At 43.9% G+C, this 18,654-nt stretch overlaps 1 protein-coding gene across 4 annotated transcripts; it reads left to right on the top strand.

The window, feature by feature from the left end:
• The first annotated feature begins 639 nt into the window (after positions 1-639).
• On the top strand, positions 640-16,667 carry TSPAN15 (tetraspanin 15). 4 transcript variants are annotated; one of them, XM_039554307.1, is made up of 8 exons: positions 640-776; positions 4,979-5,164; positions 7,074-7,148; positions 8,882-8,977; positions 10,558-10,674; positions 13,927-13,974; positions 15,381-15,497; positions 15,801-16,667. In XM_039554307.1, exons 1-8 carry the CDS (start codon positions 681-683, stop codon positions 15,951-15,953), a joined length of 888 nt encoding a protein of 295 aa, XP_039410241.1. In that variant the 5' UTR covers positions 640-680; the 3' UTR covers positions 15,954-16,667. The 4 variants fall into 4 exon arrangements, with proteins under 4 accessions (XP_039410241.1, XP_039410240.1, XP_019142163.2 ...); XM_039554306.1 differs by lacking the exon at positions 640-776 and adding an exon at positions 816-1,038; XM_019286615.3 differs by lacking the exon at positions 640-776 and adding an exon at positions 2,243-3,167.
• Positions 16,668-18,654: the final 1,987 nt, after the last annotated feature.

The following is an 18,654-nucleotide window of genomic DNA, read 5'->3' on the forward strand; positions in this document are numbered from 1 at the left end:
GATCGCTGTGTCAGATCCAACACCGACCCACTGTCACAGCAGCGGGACGTGGATGAACGTCGGTGTAGGCACAAAACGTGGCCGGTGCAATATGCCCAGTAGCTGTTGTTATTGGCAGGACGTGACCCTCTTTGCATGTGCAATCGCGTGGGTGACATAAAGAGAGGTAAATGCCCTGGTAATGCCTCCTCGTGCTGGTGTAGGGTGTAGGGATTCTGCTTTCCCATGGTTTTGGATGCTCGACCAAAAATCTGAGCGTCCATGCAGCAGCTTCCCATGGCTGTATTTTTGTCCCGGCTGTTTTAATGGCGATGGCAGAGGTCTGGGGATGCGTGCAGGGCTCTGGCAGTACTGCGACATTCCTGTTGGAGCAGCCAGATCTATTTCTCCTGACGCCTCAGCTGCGGGGCTAATCCCGACCGAGTGGCCGGGATGTTGCCGAGGAAATTGAAAAGAAGAGAAAAAGCGAAGAGGAGAAAAAGACGAAAGGAGAAGCCGCAGCCAGAGCTCGTCAGTCGCTCCCGACGTTTCCCCCGCGCTCTCCGTGCGTGCCGCTCCCCGGCCCCGCTGCCGGAAGCGGCGGCGCCCCCGGGCCCGCCCGTCGGGGCGGCCGCTCCCGGGCGGCCGGGAAGGGGCGGAGGGCCCGGCGGGGCGGCGGCAGCGGCAGGTGCCGCGGGAGGATGGCGGCGGGAGACCCCGAGCAGGCGCGGTACTGCGGGCGGCTCTCCTACCTCTGCCTCAAGCTCACCCTCATCACCTACTCCACCACCTTCTGGGTGAGCGGCGCTCCGGGGGTGCGGGGGGCGCGGCTCGGAGCGGGGAGTCCCACACCCCGGTGCCGCGGGGAGCGCGGTCCGCCCTGCGCAAGGCTCCGGGGTGTAGCAATAGATGGATGTTTCCGCGGCTGAGGTGGCGGCTGTCACGCCCGTGGTCGCGGGTGTCACACCCGTGGCTGTGGGTGCAGCGCCCCGTCCTTCCCGAGGGACTGACAAACTGGTTTTGGCGGATGGGGACTTGCAGAGGTTGGAAGTTTGGCAGGTAAAAATCATTCATGTGCGTATTAAAATGCAGCTCTCTCCTGCAGGGGAGGTGGGAAAATAGAGCCTTTGCCCTACAACGTCACTCCTCGGTGTGTTGGGTATGTCCTCTCCTGAGCCTTCGCAGGGTGAGGCTGCCACGCTTCAGAGTTTACAGATGTGTGGCACTTGCTGTCCTCATCCAGCTGTTTGGTAAAGCCAGAAAGTCCCAGATGATGGGTCCAGACTGTGACCACCGACTTCTGACATGTGGTAAATCCACACCAGGCACCCCGTGGGCTGATGGAGCCCCTGGGGCTCTTTGCATGTACTCTCTGTAAGCACCGTGATTTTAAAAGGTGCTTTTTTTCAGTCTCTAGGGTATTGGGAACATGCTGGCTTCAGGTGGTGCTGATGTCAGAGGTGCTCAGGCAGGGTTTTTTCTTTCTGGCGTTTTCACTTTAAACGTTGCTTAAGTTCTAGTTTGGCTGGTCTGTTTCTGTCTGACATGGTATTTACCAGTTGGAAGCATAAGGCTTTTGCTTTGCTGCGTGGGAGAAGAGGCTTAGATCCTGCAAGTTTGATAGTGAGTGTCAGATTCAACCTATGATTTTATGAACAAAGATTGAAATGCAAAGTGTTCAGGTGTAATTCAGGCTTTTCAGGATCTTGGCTATCCTTTGTCTGTCTTAGCAGACAAACCAACCCTTAGGTTTAGGCTCCTGGCACTCCCCGTGCTCCTCCACAGCTATTTTGCAGTTGTGAGTTTTAGAAAAGAGAAATTCAAATTTGTTATTTTTCAAACCCCTTTTTCGCAGTATGTCCTTCTTGAAGGACCGTGTGCGTTGTCTGCTCTGCGTTTTCTGCTGACAGCAAGGGCCCTTGGTGGTGGGATGTAAACATTCATCTGGTGGCAGAGAAAGGGCCCTTCTGAAACCATTCTCAGAGTGTCCTCGGAGGACAAAGCCTCTTTCAGGCAGCCTGAGGATTTTATTTACTCTTTGTAGTTGCTTGCTCTGGATTTTCAATGCTCTGCCTTCGTTTACAAGCAAGAGCTTCCATTTGTTGGCTGTGCCAGGGAGATGGTTTGCTCTGGGAGGGGGGAGGATGGGGGCTGCGAGAGGGGAAAGGAAGGATGGGGAATGACGGGGAATTTCCCTGGGAAGGCTGGCGCTGGGCAGCATCCTGCTGGCGCTGGGGCCGAGCACACGCTGGATTGTGTGAGGCGTGTGGGCTTTGCTCTCAGAATTTTCTTTTATTCCAGCTTAGCGAAGCAGATCTCATCAGCTGTAAATGTCAGTCGCCTCGTTCTCTTTTCAGCACTGTTATTCTTGCTGAGTTTGTTGTTTTTTGTTTCTTTTTCTTTGATTAGTGTAAATAGAAGTAAAGCTTGGCTGTGGGAGTATTGGCTTGCTTGAACATTGGGTGGTTTGTGATGTTCTGCTGCTGTTTGGGGCTTTGACCTGCTGGATGCTGAGTTCATTCAATTCCCTCCCTGCTGTTGCTGTGCCTCTGGTACGTTATGAGTGATGAACGCCCAGATTTGAGGCCCCAGGATGGCTTTAAACCACCAGGAAATAAAGATCAGCCTTATCCAAAGCAGAAAGAAAATTAAAGGATTGCTGGGAGTGTTGGAGGGGATGTTTGCTACAGGCCTTGTGGTCTTCCCCTGTCACCCAGGGCTTTTTAAAAAACTAGTTGTCACTGTAACTTTTCCAGACAACTCTTGCTGGTGAATGGGGCTGTAATGTAATTTACTTGCCCAGCTGAAACAAAATCCAGCATTTTAAACAGAAGGTGCTGTTGTTGAGCTTTATTTAAGAAAAAGAACTGTAAATACAGGGTTAATGCCTCTGCTTATAAATAAATAAATGCTTCTCTTTTCTCTTGGGAAAGCAGCTTCTGTGCATGCAAAAGCCCCTGAGAAATCCCCTGGTATTTGCTGGTGGATGCTCATTTAATGTGAGTCAAGGGCGGTTGATGTTTCCGGTGTACGCAGCTGGAATTGCCAAGCTGGGAGCTGTTGTGAAGGATGCAGGATGTAAACAGTCTGTGTGTCAGTGGGTTCCCGATGTAAGAGTTGTGTTCCACCTCCAGGCACAGGAAGGGAGAGCACAGATCGGAGAAGAGACTTCGAGGGATGACTTCTGGGTTAGCACATCTGCTTGCCATAAATAATTGCTGCTGCTGGTTTGACCATATTAAAGGTTTAAAAGATTTTTATTAAATGCTTAAAAAAATAGAAGGTAATGAAAGCCTAAATCTTGGAGGGTGTGGGGGCAAAAATGGAAGTGAAAAGCGGTGAAGATATGTGTACATAAAGATGCATTTATGTATCTTAAGCTCTTAAAGTAGGAAGTATCTTGTATTTTACTTACAGGCACCTTTCAGTCAAAAACCCCTTGAAATTTAATGCTTTGATGAGAAAACTAAGGTTAAGAAAAAGACATTTCAGTAAAAAGTTCTCGTCTTGAAACAACAAGAATTTCTCCTGAAATTCTGACCATCCCTATCAAGCTTTAATACTTGAGGTTTATGTCCAGTGTTTGGCTTTTTTACTTTTTAAGCAAGGGATCTACCAGGCAAGAGTTACTGTTGTTAGTGGCACTTTAGTGTTTGCAGGAGAATCTGGTTTTGGGGTTCCTCTCAATTTGGTCAAATTTTCAGTTGCTTTTAAAATAGCTCCAGTATATTTACTTTTAATGGATGAACCCTTCTGAGAATTTTCTCTCTTTAAATGACAAGCTGGTGGCATTCCCTCCATATTGTCCTTTGGTGTTATTTTTCATTCCCATAGAAAATCAAGAACTTTCAGTAAGTTGTTATTTATTTTAACATATCTCATAATTTAAAAAGTATTTCACCTGTTTGGCTCATGAACTTGTAACTCACATTATGGGTCCCTCTAGCCCTTTGTCCGGGTTATAGTGTGTCATACCCAAAACTAAGAAGTGAAATTAAAAATTAAGAAGCATAATTAAGAAGCATTGGTGTGCAGAGAGCAGACTCGTGTTTCCTGTGGAAATGTCAGGTCAGGAAAGGGGAATGTTGTTTATCAGGTTGCCAAAATGATTGATTTTTGTCTGGTCTCTTCCCTGAGGACGTGTCTGGCTGTTGGAGTCGGCAGGAAAGTTTTTCCACTGCAATTTTTGTGATTAAGTATTGTGGGCTATTTTTAATTTTAATTAACTCAGCATAATTCAAAGTGATTTGCAGCACACCATAGTTTTAATACCAAATGATTTTAACTTAATTAATTATTTTGATTGAAATAGCTTTACCTTGTTAAATGAAATATGTCTCTTCCTATTTCACTTGTCAGCTTTATCTGATAGTTGCTCAAGAAAGTGACATAATTTCAAACCTGGGTTGGTTTTTTTTTTTAGTTTTTTATCTGGTGCCTTTCCCCTGATGGCAGGAGGAGTGGAGGTATAGGAAATACCTGACTGTATTTACTGAGCCTAAAGGCAATAGGAGATAATACGAAGGGACAGATAGGCTGCTTGCAGACCAGCTTAGAAACTGTGTTATTTTAGAGACACATGTATATTTCTATATGTTTATACACACACACAGAGAAAGACAGACAGACACTCAGAGGAGGGTCATTAATGCCATGGCAGTTGCTCATATACGTAATATATGTGATCTCAGGTGGCAATAAATTACATTTCAGCCAGTGATGTACATTTTGATTTGTTTAACTTCCAGAATGTTAAAACATGATGAAATATGTTTTTGAAATGAGCAAGTTTCATTTTTTTCCCAACTCATCTCTTTTTCTGCTTTAGTCTTTGAGGTTTTTAAAATTTTTTTGATCCAAACTTCTGCTTTGGGAGTTTCATTGTTTATAATGAATCCTGAAGTGAGCAGTGACAGGTTCCTGTGTACTCACAACCTGTCACCTCTGTGTTTACTGTGAGAAAGAGTAACATCCGTGCTCTCCTCTGTTTCTCTTCCAGGTGATCGGAGCCCTCGTCCTTGCTGTTGGGATTTATGCAGAAATTGAAAGACAGAAGTACAAAACTCTAGAAAGTGCCTTTCTAGCCCCAGCAATTATTTTAATACTTTTGGGCATTATAATGTTCCTGGTATCCTTTGTGGGTGTACTGGCTTCTCTAAGAGATAATTTATGCCTTCTGCAAGCAGTAAGTGTTGGGATTTTTGTTCCTACTTTCTGAGGCTTGTTGCTTTTGCTTTTCACTGTCCTCTGAATTCATATCCAGAACTGTGTCTGCATTGAAAAATATTTTACTGAAGTTGCTTTTTAAAACATTTTAATTAAATCTGAATTTAGTGGCCGTGGTCCCTCCATCAGGGAGCAGCAACATTCGGTCTTGCCAGCAACAGAACCAGCCAGAGTCCGAGCCCAGTGCTGAGAAAAGCAGCTTCCCAGTAGTTAAGGTTTTATGGAGAATAATCAGGAATGTGAATTATCAGTCGGTGTGTATCTTGTGCAAACTCAGCTGTTGACGTACCAGTTGATGCTGGCTTCTTGTTTCAACCCAGAGGAAGTAGCTCAAGAGAGAAAGCCTGGCTCAGGCTGACGTCCGGCAGGCCAGTGTAGCTGGAGTCTGTCTGTCCTCCCCTGGGAAGTGGAATGAGTGGGGAGATGGAGAAATGTGTGTTCAAAGTTAGATGTGCAGCTCGGGCCTTTGCAAGAAGAGCCCTGAGGGTGAAATGAAAGGGACGTGGTTTTTCTCCCCAGTGCCTCTGAAAAGGTGAATTTTAGGGAAATTCCTGGGTAACGCTGTGGTTGCAGATGGAAGCTGCATGTGTGACTAATTAAAATTAAAGTGTGCAAACTTAGTTTTCACCTGCATAGAATCACAGAGAGTTTGGGTTGGAAGGGATGGACCTTTTAAAGGCCACCTAGTCCAACCCCCTTGCAGTGAGCAGGGACGTCTTCCACTAGATCAGGTTGCTCAAGACACAGCCCAGCCTGGCCTTGTCATGTCAGTTCAGTCTAACAAAGTGCTAAATACGTGGTTTGTTATGGAGGGCAAAGCCAGAAATAACCATGGATTTTGAAGTTATACTGGAATTTTACTGAGAGCCCCTCCTTAGGCTCCTTTCCCACTGAGCGTGGTGGTGTGTCAGATGCCGGGAACATTTTCTGTTCCCATTCTGGTAGCAAACCCAGCTGGGTATTCAACAAAGCAAGTCCCTGGTGCCAGCTTCCCAGGCTGATTCCAGATTTAGCAGGAGAAAAGATACCTGTCTGGCGAATTCCTGACACTGACACTGAGCACACGGAAGTTAAAGCAGCTTTCAGAGGGGAGAATTAGGGATTATTTTCAGATGAGGGATCATAAAACTTCACACCTGATGCAGTTCACTGTTACACAGCAGACCTGAATTCACATAATGCCCAACTTTTATGCCTGAAGGGTTGGAAAAACGTTTAAAGTACTGGCATGTTGCAGCTCTCTCACGGTGCTGTGGATTTCTTCATATTTTTCACATTTTACACACGCTTTGGTGGGCACTCATGGGTGCACACATGGTTGTGTGTGAGTGCATTTGTGAGCACGTGTATATACACAGGTAAATAAATTTGGGAAGCACTAAAAGGTACAAAGCCTGGAATTTTGCTTTGATTTAGCACTGGCAATGTGGTAGGTTTGGATTATCCTAAGGTGCTGCTTAATCCACTAATTGGAAGCTAACAGGTAAGTACTGGTTTTGTAGGGGACATAAAATCATGAAGTTTGGTGTGGTTTGTAGCAGTCCTTCAATGTGTTTCTCTGGGATGCTGTTGTGGAAAGGAGTATCTCGGCAGGGTAATTAGATCTAATGGTTTTGAGTCTGTTCAAAGGAGAAGAATAATGTGCTTGCCAATTGGGCAAAGCCCGGAACAGTTTAAGTGAGGAAAAAAGGCTTTCTTGTGACACTGACAGTTTTATAAAAACAACCCCATAATTTTATATTTTCCTTTAAAATGCCATGCTGAAAGCCAAGTCTGTTGGCAATTGAATGCTAGATGTAAGAGCACTAATTGAAAGAGTAATTGGAGTTGTTCTGTCTAATGACTCACTTGCACTTGTTTTCCTGCAGTTCATGTACATCCTTGGTATCTGCTTGCTGATCGAGCTGACAGGCGGAGTGGTGGCCCTGATCTTCAGGAACCAGGTGAGCTGCTTGCTTTAGGTTTTGATGTCATTCAGCTATGCTAAATAACAGCTGTTCAAGTTGTCACCTGAGCACTAATTGATAGAGGTCTGAAGACAGGTCCAGACTTTCCAGACAGAGTCTTCAGGGTTCAGCAATGGTGGGGTTTGCCACCATTCTGGAGATGAATTCTGGATTAAAGAACTTGGAGAAAATCTGGTAACTACAAATGTGTAATACAGGCAAAATGAGTTTCCAGCTCTTCGTGTATGAAAAAATGCTTTCTTCTGCTTTGCCGTCTGGGTCTGACTGCTGATTTGGGAAGTTTCCAGATGGACTTGGATGGATGTTTGTTAGTGGCCAAAATGTTTTGCCTCAGTTAAAGGACAGCTCTTCCCTGCCCACATCCATAAGCAACATAACTAACTTATATAGGAGACTCCATCACTGACAAGCACGCTATAACTGTGTTAAATCCTTGATTTTTCTGCACAGAAAGCAGCAGACTATTTTTTAAAGTTAGAAATGCTTTAAAACATAAATGTATTCACTATGGCAAGTACTAGATTGCTATGCTCTGATTTATAGCTGGACAGCTGTGCTTAGGGACAGGTTTCTCTCCTTGTTTTTCAAGGTTAATGGAGAAGTTTGGGTCAGTGTAGGGAGGGCAAGGAAGCATTTATGGACGCTAGGGTAGTAGCCTCTATTTAAGTTCTATTTGTTTTGCATGTCTCATCCATTTTTCCCATTCCTTTCTCTACTTCCTTTTCAAATCTGTAGAGACTAAATGAGGTTCTTGACCAGTTAGGAGGGTCCCGTGTTATTTCTTGTCACTGATGCAATAATCCTTTTTGTTCTGGTTAGTTTGTAAGTGTTGCAGTTTGTAATACTGAGAAGATGAGTGGGTGTATTTCAGGTTTTCTGACCTGTAAGGCTTTAACTTTGTCCATTTCAGCAGCTGGATTGAAAGAAAAGTTGTTACATTCTGGTTATGATTAGTCTCTGGTTTTGCTGTGCTGAGATTGTGCTGGATCTTGAAAACTAAATGCTCTTTTTTTTCTTTTCACTCATCTTCTGAACTTTAAAAACACTTTGTTGATTTAATTTCTAATATGCCATGCTGAGGAGATGCCATTTTATATCTGCCATCGCCCCACTGCCATATTTCTCAAAACAACCACTGTAAAACATACAGATACACCTTTTTTTCCACTTAATGTGGAATAAAGCTCTCCATCTGGCAATTATGGACTCTTTGGAAAATCAAATTAATGGAAAATTCATGGAAAATAAAATTCATGGTGGTGACACAGTCAAGCCTTGTCGCTCAGGGCGTGGTGCAGACCACAGTGCCAAGATCCAGCACCCAAACCCACTGCTCTGTCACCCAAAAGATGGTGAGGGTCCCCAGTGCCCAGTGGGAGGGATCATGCCTGGGGATAATGGGACCATCTCTGGGAGATGCTTGGAGAGTCTCAGCAATGAGAGGAGTCGCACTGCTGGCACTTCCCAGCCCAAACCCAGCAGGGAGGCTGCTTCTATAAAAGAGAACAGATGGTTGGTCTCTGCAGGGTTGTGCTAAGGTTTGTTTTTAACTAGTGTTTTGTTTTTTCCTCTAAAAAAAAGGCCAAAAAAGCACCTTTTCTTTTGTGCTCATCAGTTACACTTGTGACTTTATCATGCTCTTCTAATTTTGTTCCAGCCCATGTGCCCATTGTGCAACGCATAAATCTTGTTTTCCTTTTGCATTTTAGACAATCAAATTTTTGAACGATAACATTAGAAGAGGAATTGAGAATTACTATGATGATTTAGACTTCAAGAACATCATGGATTCTGTTCAAAAGCAGGTTTGCTGGTTTTTTTTTTTTTCCTTGGACTAACTCAGCCACAGCTTTGAGTTTTTCCAGTGATGTGACAATCAAGTTGTTACTGATGAGGGGGATGAGATCTCGTGTGTCATCTCTTATGGTGTTGCTGCTGAGGTCAGGGCTCATCCAGCATTCCAGCTGGATTAAAAACCCTCTTACCTCACTGCAAAAGAGAGGGCCAAAATGCAGCTTTTGCCTTGGCAGGTGCAATTCAGATGCTCAAGGTCAGATCCTACAAACCTCTAGGTTTATAGGGGCCCCACAGCTGGATTCAGACAAATTCAGTCTAAAGTCCACCCACGGCCTTGCACTAAGCGTTTCTGGCTGGTCCAAGACATTGAGAAGCCTCTTGTTAACAGGAGGCATTGGATAAAGAGAGGTGAGGTGGCATTTAGGCTGTTACAGCCTGGGCCATTGTGTGGCTGCTTGAGGGCATGCAGAGAGCTCTTCGACAAGGTGGTTATTGGGAGGAAATACCAGTGGAAGAGTATCTACCTGTAATTAAAATTCAGGAATTGTGGTGAGCCCAGCTGAGCATTACGTAATGGCACATGGCGTTGGCTCACAGCCTTTTTTTTTTAATAAGGCTAGTCTGTTGAAATGTTTATTGGGTTATTAAAGAGCTCTGCCATGCAGTTCAGAGACCATAGAAGAAGCAAAACGTGTTCAGAAATGTGATGTCAGGGCCCATGTGATGTCTGTGACCGTGCCAAGTAGTGATTATTAAAAAAAATTGACTTAGGAAGTGATACATATACTCTAGGACATCATTATGGAGATGGCAGCCTGCTTTGAAAAACAAAGTTAGCATGGAAAGTCTGTCAAAAGCAGACCATCCTGAGGAAATTTTGTCATTAGACTTCATAACGCTTTAAAGTTTCCATGCACTGCCCAAAATTATGGATACGTACAGCGAATGTACATGTTAGTGATTAAATGAATTCCTCCTTTTCCCTTCGTTTAAAGTATAAAGAGAATATTTATATTAAGTCAGTGTAATTTTACAGTATTTGTTTGCTGGATTTCAGTTCTTCTAAATTACACCCACAGTGTTTTGGTGAGATTAATTTGTGCCTTATAGCAACGCTTTTGTCTTTTAGGCCCAGTTGGAAATGTAGTCATAATCCTGAAAACAACTGCAGAGGTAGATTACAGGTCAAGATAGAGTCAATGTAAAAACATTGCTTAATGATGTCCAGACCTGGAAAGATAATTTTTCAACTCAGAAAATATGGAAGGTGGAACTTAGCACCAAGTACTTTGCTCTGGCACTCTGGGTTATAGTTCAATGACTGACAGAGGAATATTACCTATATCTTTAATTCTTTTAAATTGTATTTATGATATACATTCATACATGCCTTGCTGATAAAACAAAAGAAGTTTTTGGTAGCTCAGGGTTTTTAAAATTGTTTTATTCTTACTTTGTTTTCTACTTATTCAAAGAGTTTAAGATAAAAGTTTTTTTTCCTTTTCCTTTTGGAACCATAGAACCATTTAGGTTGGAGAAGACCTTTAAGATCATTGAGTTTGGTATCTTTTTTTTTTTTTAAATCCAGTTTAAGTGCTGTGGTGGGGAAGATTATAGAGATTGGTCCCAAAACGTGTACCACAACTGTGCAGCTCCAGGACCACTGGCCTGTGGGGTGCCCTACACTTGCTGCATCAGAAATAAGGTAAATCCCAGCATCTCAGCATCACTGGTGTTCACTTAAGAAGGTATCTGACTTAGGAAGTCTGGGGTAAGAAGTGAAGGAAAATGGGTCCTTCCCTCCCCTAGTGGATCTGTGGGTCTTGACAGCTTGCAAAGGAGAAAATAATGGATTAGATGTGTTGGCTGTGGTCCATTTTAGTGACTCACTTCCCAGCCCCAGAAGGGATATTGGGTGCTCCTCTAATCTCATGGCTTGCCTGAACCCAAGCTGCTTAAAATTCAGTTTTGCTGGTGTTTTCCCCAGGGTTTGCTGCTCCAGCTTTGCCAGGAAGCCTGGGACCTGATTGCTGCTGTGGGTGCGGGTCAGAGTTATGTGCTCCAGCTACTGTGTGAATTAAAAACCAAACAGAATGACCTTGTCATCTCCAGAATAATCAAAAAATGTGGGCAACTGACCTCAGAGTCAGGGCATGCTTGTGGGCACAGGTCTGCCCCAACCCATCCTTGAGAACTACCTGCCTCTAAAATCCTGGAAGGACTGGAGTCTGGACCAGTTTCTCAGTCTGTGATGAACTGGTACTAACTGGTGCTGACAGCACCTAGGAGCAGGCATTGATTTTAATGTAAATGTGTTTTAATTAAATTTTGTAATTCACTGCTCTTCATTTGAGGGGTGCATATAATGCTGAATTTGATAAACAACTGTTCCTCAACTACTCCAGTACGGGCAGTCCCTGTCTCACTGGGTTTTGGGCTTTGGTCTGAACACGAGTCAGAGAGATTCGGTGTATGTCAGAGTAGAGCTCATGATGGGTATCCTGCTGCTGCCTGGTTTGGGCTGCCCTTTCAACATCTGCCTTGAGCATGGCTGTTTAATTTTTAAAAAGGAAAAATAAATGCAATGGTTGTGTCAGTAACCCTGCTAGGTGTTGCTGAGAAATGTGTATCATAGGAGGGTGTTTATTACGTATGCTTACACATTTTTGGTGTGTGAGAATGGGTCTGTTTAAATCTGCAATGAGCTTTGATTTATTCTCAGAAACCAAAGCTAAACAGTTATGCTTTGAGTCTTAGGTGTTTGAGAGGAAGAAGTGTGTGTGTGTGAAAGTAGTACCTGCTGATCTGCAGCTGCATGGAGCAGAACAACTCAGGATTTTGCCTTCAGAAAAGGGAAAGCACTGAAATAAAAACTTCTTCAAGGAAAAAGGGGGAGTATATTCTCCATATGCTTCATTGACAGCTGGGGATGGGGGGATTAGGCTGCTTGTAGCCCATGAAGTGTTAAGCTCAGAGAAGTTAATTGAAAGGCAAGGAGAAGCCCCAAATTGAAGTGTAGTTCCTCCAGATGCTGCAGTGTGTGAGGGCTAGTGGCTCTGCAGCAGGGGGATGCTGTTGCTGTGCCATGTGGAGTCCGGGCAGTGCAGCACGGTGACACCAGCACCAGGGCTGTGTGCATGGCTGCCTTGGGGGAAAAACAACCAGAAGATGCATCAGTCTTATATGTTTGACAAATCTGTCCAAATACAGGCTGGTTTCTGTCCTGCAAAGCTACAGATATGGTTTGTGATTACTCATTGGTTTTGTAGTCATGGAAAACTCCCGCTAATGTTGGTGGCTGGATTCTGATCCTCTGTAAAAGCCTTTTGCTAACATGAGCCAGCTCGTACTGGGGGGACTCTAAAGGAACTGTTTAAGTCAAATTATTTATTAAAGACTTACACTAGTGTAGCAGATAGAAGGTAGTCCCAAATGCCTATAATCCTCTGTTCTCAATGCATTTATCTCCTCTGCATACAGTTGCTTATGCCACAATGTCCTGTTAGCAAATTCTGTGTTTCAGATTAAATGGTGGGACTGCATTCCTTGTGGTCACATATTTTCAGAGTTACCATGTGTCAGTCAGTCAGGCTTCAGCAGTTTTGGGAACATGAAATCACTCACAGCCAAGGCAGCATGCTGGTGCCTAATACTGATACTGACTTCCAAGTGTATTTATTACCTGTGGTTGGCAGATAGGTACCCCACACAGTTTCCCAACAGCCCCGTGGAACAGTCTGAGCTTTTTCTTCTAGAAATGTGCTGAACCTTGTTTGTCAGACTGTTGCACGTTCAAGGTGAGAGCTCAGCTTTTTTCGGGGTCTTTAAAACTTTGCCCCTGACTGATACTCCTGCCATTTTGTACCATCCGTCTTCCATCTTTGGAAAACATTCCTCTTCCTTCTTGGGAAGGTAACCTGGCACCCCCAGGCTACTGCTCAGAGGCTACCAGCATTTAGAAATCTTCATTCTTACATTTTGTTTTAATTTTGAAGGACTGTTTTTGGTTGTCCAGAGAAGCTGTGGCTGCCCCATCCCTGGCAGTGTCCAAGGTCAGGTTGGACGGGGCTTGGAGCAACCTGGTCTACTGGAAGGTGTCCCTGCCCATGGCAGGAGGGTGGGAACTAGATGGTCTTTAAGGTCCCTTCCAACCTAAACCATTCTAGGATTCTAGGAATGTATATCAATAATGCAGGGTTCGTTCTGCTTTATTTTCCTCATTTACATATTCTCATTTTCCTGCATGTCTTTGGCTTTGTTCGCTGCTTCCTTTTATGCTGGTGGGTTTTATGTTGGATGATTTGTAAGTGGACAGTATTTTCAGGTTCGTTTTTCCAGGCTTTCAAGGTAGAACCCATGGAAGACATTACATGGCTACAGAAAATGCATTAGTAATATGTGGTGAATGCAAGCACTCAGTCTCTTTTAAATATATGAGTTTTATATTAACATATATATAATGGCATATAAAATTATATTGTAATGAATTTAGTCTTGTAAAAAGCATTCATAATATTGGAAATTATTTGAAACTGAAGATATTTCCAAGCTTAAATTTGTCATTGTGTTGGCATGAAGGCCGTGTTAACCCCTGATTTTAGTAATAAGATATATTTAGCTATTAAGGCTTTAAAATGAAATCCAGCTGTTCATTCTGTGGAAACAGCTGTGTCACAGCTCTGTCATAGCTCGTGTTGGTTGCTGGTGCCACCCTGGGTTTGTTGGCTAGAAATGGTTCAAATGTCTTGTGTTGTGACACGCTGACAATACTCGTTCCTCTAAAATCGTGTAGAGCTCTAACTAAATCTGACACTGGGGCTGCTGGGATAAACTGGTATCAGACTGGGAAATAACCCTGCCATTGCTGTTACATGAGCTGGGTGAACAAAGGAGTAAAAATAATATTTTTGTGGTTTTAGTTTTCTGCTGCAGTTAATATTTGTTGTTTTCTTTTCAGACAGACATTATCAACACTATGTGCGGATACAAAACCATCGACCAAGAGGTAACATAGCCAGTGCCCACTCCGTCATGGCAGAGAGGGCTGCTTCTCTGCATTTTTTTTGGTCTGTTATAAAGTTGTCTTCTGTGTGCTTAAATCTGCCATGCAGTTAAATCAGCAATTAAAATGTTTTTTTTTTTCCCCAGAATAATTTCTATCTATGAGAAAAAACTAATCTTGTTTGATTTTTGTATCTTCCCTTTTTTGCATTTTCAACGATTCCTTGTTTGTTGACAACTTCTCCAAGTTAATTGCATAATTAATGCACAAAAAGCTGCTTTCTTAATTTTAAGCAGTGACTTGAGTTGGGGAAAGCTCTTAGTATTAAAAGCTAAAGTTTCTCAGTAAAATTGGCATTGATAAAGCCAATTTAGCTGTGTCTTAAGTATTTTATATCCCAGTAGTGGGTGTTTTATTTTTAAGCCTATAATAGTTATTCCTGGAAGAGAAGTGGGACTTCCCCGGTTGTGTTGGCTGCCTTCTCCTCCCTCCAGGAGTGGGATGGGGGCCTCCTCCTTCAGCCTTCCCTTTTGGGAATAGCCCCAGTGACTCCAGAGGAGAGACTGCCAGCTCAAGGCAATAATTGCGGAGTGATTAAGAAGGGAAATCAGTAATTGGATCTGCCCTGAGTTCTCCACTCCTGGCTTTGGAGTGCTGGGGCAGGGCGGGGGGGGGGGGGGCGGGGGGGGCGGTGCTGGTCTGAAAAAGCTCCTCTCCCCAGCTCATTTGAGGCACTTGGAGCACAATGCCAGCCTCGGTTGTTGGTTTTTGGGATTACCGGTTATCTTTAAATACAATTTATCTTCATCTAGATTCCTTGATTTATGGCTTAATCATCTGAACGCTCCAGCCGGGCTCTAACACGGAGCACTTAAGCATATGCTTAACTTTACTCCATTCATCTGCTTAGGATCCTCTGCAGCCTCAAGTGCTTTCTATATTATGGGTTGGGGTCACAGAGCAACACAGCTTGCAGGACTGAATCCGAGATCCTCTTGTTCCTGCCCTTTTTAGGGTCTTTTTGCAAAGCACTTGGTCCACAATTTATATTTTTCCTCTGCTGTACTTTCAACTTGGAAGCAGAGATGAAAGCTAAAGAGAGACTTTTCTGCTTTCCAAGTGGTCTTAAATGAGAATTGGGCGCATTTCTTGTAGAAAAATAGCTGCAACAAACAGGTTTAAGACAATGAAATAACTTATTCAAGTGTAGAATAACTTAAAAAAAATAGAGTAATTTGTTGAGGTGGGGAACAGCTTAACAACAGATGGAAGAATCAGTGATGAGGTCTTTGCTAAACTCAGTGGGTTTAGAGGTGGGAAGGCAAATCTGCCTCCCTGAACTTTGAGTTGCCACATGTATCACATACCAGTGGAACTGCCTGTTGAACCCTTACTCTGATATTTTGCAGCGCTTGAGTGTTCAGCATGTTATCTACGTCCGAGGGTGCACGAATGCTGTGCTCATTTGGTTTTTGGACAACTACAGCATCATGGCTGGCGTGCTGCTCGGCATATTGCTGCCCCAGGTAAGAGAGGGCCACTGCGTTAACTGTGAGAGGGAACATCTGATTTGTTGCTACGGTATGTGAAATCTCATTTGACTGTAATTGTCATTTTCTTTTAGAATTTAATGTAACTGATAAGCTGAGGTGGCACGCTGGTAATTTAGTAGCATCACTGTGATATTTTGCAGGATTTGGTGAGGTAATTTGCTTTTGCTTGGGGTTTTTTTTGAGTCTTCCCCTAGCTGTGACAACTGGGACTTTCTAATGCTCTGATGGAATAAGCTGCATGTGATGTCTGACTGGGGCTGCCCCTTCCTTTCGCAGTTCCTGGGAGTGCTGCTGTCCTTGCTGTACATCACTCGGGTGGAGGACATCATCACAGAGCACAAGCTGAGCGAGAGCCTGTTCGAAGATGTGCGGCACAGATCTGCCCCCGAGTTAGCTGGAGCTGGCTGCTGCATGTGTTACCCGGGGTGACTTGGGGAACCCAAAACGCAGCTAAACCCAGGCAAACCCACCAGCTTTGGTTCGTGCTGCCTGTTGCAGACTGTGGGGAGGTGAACCAGCCAGCAGCCGGCGGTGGGTGCGACCCAGGACACACCGGAAGGGCCCTGCGCTGCCGACGAGATCGCGGTGCTGCCGGAGGGTGGGTCTGTGGATCATTAAATCTCCTCTTGAGTGATTGCTGAGTGATAACACAGCCAGAAAATCTGTTCTGGGAAGATATGAACGTCGATTTCTAGGAAGTGTCTTTGCGTCTTGGGATGTCGTATTTAAGTGTTTGTCCTTTTCCAACTTTATTTTCTTACTCCTTTGAAGAGAGATTTCTTACCGATCTACATGGTGAATATTAAATGTGTTTAATAATGGAGTTTTATGCTAATCATTATGAATTTACTGACAATAATGGATGTGATGCTGATCGCTTTCATTGCTCAGTCCTCTGTGCCTTTTAATAATGGGGCAAATGCCAATGTCAAATCGGTCAGGTAATGCTTGATATATTTTTTAATGCAGTTTATTACTGTCTGGCTTTTGTATAAACTTACAGGATGTTTGAGTCTTGGATGTACTGTATTTTTCCCCGTTAGTAAATTAACTAGATGATTTATGACCTTCTATTTTTTTGGAGTTCTGTATGTCAGATGTTTCTAAAATTTACTGTCAAAATAAAAACAATGAGTTGTTTTTCTTAAAAAAAAAAAAAAAGCACATAGGTTTTGTTTAAAATGCTTTTTATTCTTTTAGATAAGTTAAGCCTGTCCCTCAAACACTAAATCAAAAGGTAGAAATAGCAGGAGCTGTGATTCTGGCCTGGGTGCTGCCTGCCTGGGGTTTTGGAGAGTCACTGAACATCTGTGCCTCCCTTGCTTCTCTAAGTCTACCAAGAGCTCTGGGGTTTTTGTTGGTGTTCTTTTGTCCTGAGCATTTCTCTACAGCCTCTCCAGCCCCAGCCAGGCCTGCAGGCAAAATGCAAAACTTAATTATCATAATATTTCAATTAAACCAAAGCCAGGATGAGAATAAAGCAGATTTATATCCTGAATCTAAATCTCTGCTTTTCTGAACACTCCACTAAGAAAAACAGGGCAATATCTGATACTATTCTCTCCTTGCTGCTTTTTGTTGTTGTTTTTAAAAATGTTCTTGTCCTGGATATTTTTTTCTGCTTTTTTCAAAACTCAGCGTTTGCTGCTTAACTCACTGCCTTCACCAAGAATTTCTGAGCAAACTTCATGGGCTTCCAGGAACCAAAAAAGGACTCATCCAGTTCTTTGGTGTTCCTGGTGGTTTCTAGGAAGAGAGATCGCAGTCTAGCACGGGCAGTGCGAGGTCGTTTCCTACACAGCACACTCTAGCGTTGAGCCCTGCACATGGCTACTACTTACTTAATTGCTCCATGTCCTTGTCACCCAAATTTTCCTGGTCTCGGTCTTGGATAATGTGTTCCAGTAAGTTAAGAAGCGAGATATGTTTTAAGGGTGGATTTGTGTACAAAGAGAGGAAGGAGAAAAGGAGGAGCATCTTGGGAGGATGGAGCTGACTGCTGGGGAAGGGTGGGAAAATTGAAGCTGAAGTTGGTTTGTTGGGGAGAGTGGGCTGGGAAGGTGGGAATGACAAATATCAAAAGTATTTTTTTTACCTAATAGTGTCTTGTAAATGTGGTGGTGGTGTGAAATATGAGATATCCAGGTAAGCAGGAGGTGACAGAAGCATAGTTAAATTTTAGGTGGTTTAAATGTAATGGGGAGAGTATTTGGGGATACAAGGGAGCAACTTGCTTTATTTATGGGCTGTGCTGAATTTTCAGCCATCCCCAGTGCTCACTGTCATTCACAGTATTTGGGTGGGAGTGATGTCACCCTGACAATCACAAAGTAAGCCCTGTGTGATTTTGTTTAATAATAGATTGATTCAAAAACTATTGACCCTTCCCATTCCCTCGAATCTGAGGAAATTAACTCTTGGCTTTACATGCCCATGGTGACTGGAGGGAGGGATGATGCCTCTTGGGAGGTGGCTGGAGGAGAGAGATGCAGCAGTTCTCTGCTCAGCTGCCTTCTCCAGAGAGCTGATGAGAAAATTGACTTCAGATGGGTGAAGAATGCTGATCTAATTCAATCCCTGTCCTCCTGGCAGGAGCAGCCACAGCTGGGCTGCTCCTCACAGATGCATCCTTAACCTGATTTAAGAAAATGGTCCTTGGCTGCTGTTTAAAAGACTGAGATGACTCCACAAAATCCCAGAACTGTGGATTATTCTGTGAGTATAATTTTAAAGCGCTCTGACAACTGTGAGCTGCCAGTGGTTCATGCTCCATGTGTTCCTGCTTTCCATCACCATTCAGCTAGAAAAAGAGATTTACCTCTCTATTTCAAGTAACTAGAGGCCACAGAGGCACAGACTTGGCACAGCACCTGGGCGATGCACGCTGGTGAGCTGCGTGCCCGGCTGGAGCATCGTGCGCAGTGTCTGCTGCATATGCTGCTGCCGCTACTTAATAAAAACTTTTAACTAGCACAGATCCGGAGGAGACAGGCCAAGCAGATCTCCCTCTGGTGGTGTGGATATGCCATACCGCAAGGCACTAATTAAATCTCTGCTCGCCGGGAATTAAATCTCTACATCCATACGGCACCAGGGTTTCTTCAGTGGCCCTTTCCCCTGCTCTGCTTCA

Source organism: Corvus cornix, chromosome 6 (genome assembly GCF_000738735.6).
Source record: "Corvus cornix cornix isolate S_Up_H32 chromosome 6, ASM73873v5, whole genome shotgun sequence".
In the NCBI taxonomy this organism is placed as follows: domain Eukaryota; kingdom Metazoa; phylum Chordata; class Aves; order Passeriformes; family Corvidae; genus Corvus; species Corvus cornix.

Coding starts and splice junctions, on each gene's coding strand:
- TSPAN15 (XM_019286615.3), top strand. CDS start 2,925: ATGCAAAAGCCCCTGAGAAATCCCCTGGTATTTGCTGGTGGATGCTCA. Junction 5,165..7,073: donor ATTTATGCCTTCTGCAAGCA/GTAAGTGTTGGG, acceptor GTTTTCCTGCAG/TTCATGTACATCCTTGGTAT. Junction 7,149..8,881: donor CCCTGATCTTCAGGAACCAG/GTGAGCTGCTTG, acceptor TTTGCATTTTAG/ACAATCAAATTTTTGAACGA.